Source organism: Phoenix dactylifera, chromosome 5 (genome assembly GCF_009389715.1).
Source record: "Phoenix dactylifera cultivar Barhee BC4 chromosome 5, palm_55x_up_171113_PBpolish2nd_filt_p, whole genome shotgun sequence".
Lineage (NCBI taxonomy): Eukaryota > Viridiplantae > Streptophyta > Magnoliopsida > Arecales > Arecaceae > Phoenix > Phoenix dactylifera.
In genome coordinates, this window is record NC_052396.1 from 17,535,078 (window position 1) to 17,541,318 (window position 6,241).

At 57.9% G+C, this 6,241-nt stretch overlaps 1 protein-coding gene across 1 annotated transcript; it reads left to right on the top strand.

Moving 5' to 3' along the window:
- Positions 1 to 87: 87 nt before the first annotated feature.
- LOC103712994 (9-cis-epoxycarotenoid dioxygenase NCED1, chloroplastic) lies at positions 88 to 2,079 on the top strand. The gene has a single exon (XM_008799733.4). It carries the CDS (start codon positions 163 to 165, stop codon positions 1,918 to 1,920), a length of 1,758 nt encoding a protein of 585 aa, XP_008797955.2. The 5' UTR covers positions 88 to 162; the 3' UTR covers positions 1,921 to 2,079.
- The last annotated feature ends 4,162 nt before the right edge of the window (positions 2,080 to 6,241 follow it).

The following is a 6,241-nucleotide window of genomic DNA, read 5'->3' on the forward strand; positions in this document are numbered from 1 at the left end:
CCATTAGTAAAAAAATATATAATAAAATAAGAAATAGTGGCCCCCGCCATTCCCCAGGCCTAAATGAATCTAATGTAAAGCTGTACAAGGTGATCAAGATTCAAGCCCCTGGGGCAGCGTGCGACAGAGAAAAGGAGAGTACTCCAAGCTACATTCTCCGGGATGGACGCTCTCTTCTCCTCCCCCACCTTCCTCCGCATCTCCGCCGTTAGAACCGAAGACAAGCCTCCTCGCACCACTATTCACCAACCTTATAAACCAAAAACCAGCACCACTACTACAACCCAACCCAACTTGGAGAAGAGCAAGAGCCCGGGAAGCTCACCGCCTCCGACCAACCGGGCGCAGGCGCCGCCGCCGTCAATCCCCGCGGCCCTATGCAACGCCCTCGACGACCTGATCAACAACTTCATCGACCCGGCGGTCCACCGCCCCTCCGTCGATCCCCGGCACGTCCTCTCCGGCAACTGGGACCCCGTCGGCGAGCTCTCCCCGACACCCTGCCCCGTAGTCCGAGGCCGCATCCCCCGCTGCCTCGCCGGCGGGGCCTACATCCGCAACGGGCCAAACCCCCAGCATCTCCCGCGCGGGCCCCACCACCTCTTCGACGGCGACGGCATGCTCCACTCCCTCCTCCTCTCCTCCACCTCGGCCACCGGCGATGCCGTCCTCTGCTCGCGCTACGTCCACACCTACAAGTACCTGCTGGAGCGCGAGGCCGGTGAACCGGTCCTCCCGAGCGTCTTCGCCGGCTTCCACGGCGCCGGCGGGATCGCCCGCGGCGCGGTGGCCGCCGCCCGTGTGCTGACGGGGCAGATGAACCTCCTGGAGGGCGCGGGGCTGGCCAACACCAGCCTGGCCTTCCACGCCGGCCAACTCTACGCCCTGGGCGAGTCGGACCTCCCCTACGCAGTCCACCTGGACCCGTCCTCCGGGGAGATCGCCACCCGGGGCCGGTGCGACTTCGAGGGGCGGCTCGTCATGGGGATGACCGCCCACCCCAAGAAGGACCCTGCCACCGGCGAGCTCTTCGCCTTCCGTTACGGGCCGGTGCCGCCCTTCGTCACCTACTTCCGCTTTGACCGGGCGGGGCGCAAGTTGGCGGACGTGCCCATCTTCTCGGTGCGGGAGCCCTCCTTCCTCCACGACTTCGCGGTGACGGAGCGGCACGCGGTGTTCCCGGACGTCCAGATCGTCATGAAGCCCATGGACATGGTGCTGGGCGGCGGGGCGCCCGTGGGGTCGGACCGGGGGAAGGTGACCCGCCTCGGAGTGCTCCCCCGCTACGCCGCCTCGGAGGCCGAGATGCGCTGGTTCGAGGTCCCCGGCCTGAACCCCATCCACGCCGTCAACGCCTGGGAGGAGGACGGAGGCCGGACTCTGGTCCTGGTGGCCCCCAACGTGCTGTCGGTGGAGCACGCCCTCGACCGGATGGACCTGGTCCACAGCTGCGTGGAGATGGTGCGGGTCGACCTCGAGAGCGGCGCAGCGACGCGTACACCGCTCTCTGCCGAGAACCTGGACTTCGGGGTGATCCACCCGGGCTATGTGGGGAGGAAGAACCGGTACGCCTACCTCGGGGTGGGGGACCCCATGCCCAAGATTTCTGGAGTGGTCAAGCTGGACTTCCAGAAAGCCGGCCGGGGGGACTGCGTCGTCGCACGCCGGGAATTCGGCCCCGGCTGCTTCGGCGGGGAGCCCTTCTTCGTCCCGGAGGGCGACGGGAAAGAGGAGGACGCGGGGTATCTCGTGTCTTACGTGCACGACGAGGGGAGCGGGGAGTCGAGGTTCGTGGTGATGGACGCGCGGTCGCCGGAGCTGGACGTGGTGGCGGAGGTGCTGCTGCCGAGCCGGGTGCCCTACGGCTTCCACGGCCTCTTTGTCACCCTGACGGACCTGCGATCGCAGCGCCCCCGATAGTATTGATCGCTTGCCCTGTAGCGCATTGACGTGGCCGTCGCATACAGTAATGCATGAATAATACAACTCAATTGAATATGTATAAAATATATACAAATATCCATATCCATAGTTTCATACATATTTAATGTTATGAAATTCCGCTTCTATTTTTGGTAAGGCATGCATGGTGATGGTGTATATAGTGAGTTAGTGATATCATACTATTCTTAGGTGGCAACTGACATCATTTAGACTTCGGCATAACAAAGCTTATACTGGCTTTTCACACTTAGGCGCGCAGCGTGCTGTTGGTAATGATTCTGCTACGGTGTTGCAAATTCGCAAGCTGATTCTAAAGAGGTTGGCTAGAAATTGCGTTTGGCCCCTTTTTTCTCTCTCTCTCTCTCTCTCTCTCTCTCTCTCTCTCTCTTGTGTGTGTGTGTGTGTGTGTGGGGTACATGAGGAGGCAACGCCTTAAAGAAAATTATGTTCTACAAACCGGAGTCTTGAATTCTAAGGGACGTTGCTAACAAAGAAATGCAAACCTCCTCCAAGAAAGTACCGTATTAGGGTCACCTTGAAGCCAGACTTTGGCTTATTAATCCAGGAAATTACTGCATTAGAATCATCTTTAGCCAGAGCTTATATACCTAAGCCAGAGCCAAGCTTACCTGACAATTGGCAATGAACCGAATGCCTTAGGTTGGGTTGTGAATGGCCACCGTAGAAGTACTGCCTGTTTTGGGTAAAATCATGGCTGGAACCCGAGCAAGACAAGCAAGCTAAGCTCATGTTTAGCTTGGTCAGAAAACCTGTAATAGAAACTCAGGTCTGAGTTTGGCTTGCCTTGATCGAGGGCAACATGACCCAAATGAGATTGGTTTGATACTGGATTGTTTGATGGCGACTCCAATATGGTGAAATTTACCCCCAAAAATGTGACAAAACAAAGAGCTCCCGACCACCAGACTTGTTGGGGTGGTTCCAAGTATCCAACTTGGGACAGCAGGTGTTGGGAGAAAAACCCCAAGTCATACCGCCACGGAGGCGCTCGGCCAAAGAGCGCCGACCAGGAGGATGCTCGGCCAAAGAATGCCAACCAGGAAGGCGCTCGACTAAAGGGCGCCGACCGGAGAGAGCGCCAAGAGGCGCCCAATCAAAATAACCAAGTAGAGATGCTCGGATAGGAAGAGCCGACCAGCGGACGCCGACCAGAGAAGCGCTCAACTAGAAAGCGTTGACTAGAGAGAGCGCCAAATAGAGGCGCTCGGCTAGAAGGTGCTCGCCCAAAGGGCGCCGACCAGGAGTACTCGAAGCAACCCCGCCACAGGGCGCCCCTCTGGGCGACCAGCTCGGCTCGGCACCCTTGCCGAGCCGATGCCTTAACTAATACTCCTCCCCGCCAAGCTTTCTCGAAAGGTCCGGCGGCTATACACGCGACTCTACTATAGCCTGCCACTATCTCCAAGCCATCAAGGCATAAGATCTCTGCAGGTATTCGGCACGACCTGCCATTAATGCATGAGACTCCCTCAAGTCTCCGATGCACCCAGTCATTTAATGAGCACGACCCAAGACGATCTCCGGATCACTGAACCATCAGAGCGTATGGCTCTCCCTGACCGCCGGTTCATTCGGTAATAAATGCACTTACCATCCACGGACCCCAGGCCCACCACAGCCGGCGGTTCAACCACTCCAACAGGTCCGATCGACCGTGACAACTCCCTGATTCCGGTCTGATTCGGTCCCGTTCTCCACTATGCCATTAATGGGCCAAATCGTGCCCAATTATTACAAAAGAGGACAAACCTCCTGTCACCTCCCAGGTAACAAAAATCCTTCTATAAAAGGAAACCTGGGGGAAAAAGGAGGGGGGCCCCCGGACAGAACCCTCCTGGACCGGGTGAAAAGAAGCAAACAGCACAGACACAATGGAGGATATCACCCTCTTCATCTTCTTCATCTTATCCAAATATTCCTGCTGTCTTCTCCATATACTCTCTTCCTTGCTCTCTACACATATCTGCCCCCCTCTGACTTAAGCATCGGAGGGCCGGCGCCGGGGAGCCCGGCCACCGGCTTTTTTGCAGGACTTACACCCCTCCAGGAGGACGTCACCAGTCGGCGCGCCGCCGACCACCGTCCCTGCAGCGAAGCTCCTCCTTCCCCGGCTTCGCAGTAGCCCCCGGGTCCAATTTCCAGCAACAGTTGGCGCTAGAGGAAGGGACCGAGTTCGCTGCCATGAAGCTAAGAAGCAAAGGGGCTTCCAACGCCTCTCGACGTCCTCCACCCAGTCCTGAGCATTCCGTCCGGAACTCACCACCTCCGGCCGAGTCAACCCCTTAAGTTCGGCCGGAGCAGTTTGATGCCCTGGTGCAACAAGTGCAAGCCTTGGCTACCGCTGTCCAAAGCTTGCAACCCAGGGGCATCCCAACGGCACCGCCTCCTCCGGCTCCAGCTCAACCGGAGCCTCCTACAAGCAGACTTCCCCTTCGAGGTCAGGACTCCCAAGTCCAGGCCTCCCTCTGGAGAGAGCACCCAGCCAGAGGCTACGGAGGCTGGCCACAGCCTTCAGAAGCTGAGTCGGTTCCAGGGCAACCTGCGCTCGAACGAACCGCTGCAGCGATCCTCCAGAATGATGAACTCGACAAGAAGGTCGAGAAGCTGGAGCGCCAAATCCAGGCACTCCACGGGAGAAAATCAGGACGTGATAATGACTTCGAGTTCACTACGAAGTCACCCTTCTCCCCGGAGATCGAAGATGAACCGGTCCCACTACGGTTCAAGATGCCCCAGGTGGAGCCTTACAACGGCAAGGCTGATCCCCTTGACCACCTGGAGAGTTACCGGGTCTTAATGGCCCTACAAGGAGCCTCAGAGGCCATGATGTGTAAAGCTTTTCCGGCGACACTCCGAGGGCCAGCCCGGCTTTGGTTCACCGGGCTGAAGCCGAGTACTGTCTCTTCCTTTGAGCAGCTCGGCAGACAATTTGCTGGCAACTTTGCCGCCAGCCAGCCCCAGCGGCGGACATCCGACTCCCTCCTTGACATTAAACAAAAGGAGGGAGAATCCTTCAAGGAGTACTTGGACCGGTTCACCGCCGCAACATGGGAGGTCCGGGAGCTTGACCAGTCCATCGCGATGTCCGCACTAAAGACTGGAGCCCGGTCCTACAGATTCCTCTTCTCGATCGAGAAGAATTTTCCTGCAGACCTCACTGAAATGTTCGCTCGGGCGCGGAAGTATGCCAAGGCAGAAGAGGCCGTGGCGGTTAGGCGGGGTGGGACCGAGCAGAACCCCAAGAAGAGACGTCACGAGGAGCGCGGCCGGCCCAGAAGCCCGTCTCCGCGACGAGCTAAGAATCCGCCCCGCCCGAAGAGTCCACCCCGGTTGAGAGAACCGCCACAGCAGAGGTCACCACTCCGCCCGAGGTTCCCACTGCAGGCCCGTGCACTCGAAGGGAGGTATGAAAAGTATACTCCCCTCAATGCTCCTCGGGCTGAAATCCTCATGGAGATTGAGAGTCGGGATTGCATCCGGCTCCCACCTCCGAAGCCAGACACCAGAATCCGGCGTGATCTCCGGAAGTATTGCCGTTTCCACCGGGATCACGGCCATGATACCGAGGATTGTTATCAGCTCCGAAATGAGATCGAAGCACTCATTCGCCGAGGGGTGCTCGATCGGTTTGTGCAGGGCCGGCGTGAAGGGAAGAAGCCAGCCGAAGGAGCAGCACAGCCTGAAGGTTCAAATGCCAACAGGCCCATCGCCGGCGTCATCAACACTATCCGAGGCGGGACCTCGACTGGGGAAGCCTCAGGGGAAGAAGCCTCCTCAAAGCGCCCGCGCACCTCTGAAGCCATCTCCTTCTCAGATGATGATCTAGAGGGAGTCGAAACTCCCCATGATGATGCCGTGGTCATCTCCATGATCATAAATAAATTTGATGTAAAACGTATCCTGGTTGATAATGGAAGCTCGGCGAATGTTTTGTATTTTGGTGCTTATTGTAAAATGGGGATGACAAAAGAACAGCTGCGGAGGATGAATGCTCCGTTAGTTGGATTTACTGGGGATTCAGTCCCAGTAGAGGGCGAGATCGACCTTCTGGTCACAGCCGGGCTCGCCTCTCGTGAAAGTACCGTGGGTATGAGCTTCCTTGTAATACGCCTGCCCTCGGTTTACAATGCCATCCTCGGAAGACCAGGACTCAACGCCCTCCGAGCAGTGGTCTCAACTCACCACCTGCTGATGCGATTCCCTACCAGCCAGAGAGTCGGTGAAGTTCGAGGGGACCAAATAGTGGCAAGGCGATGCTACCTAGCGACCCACGAGG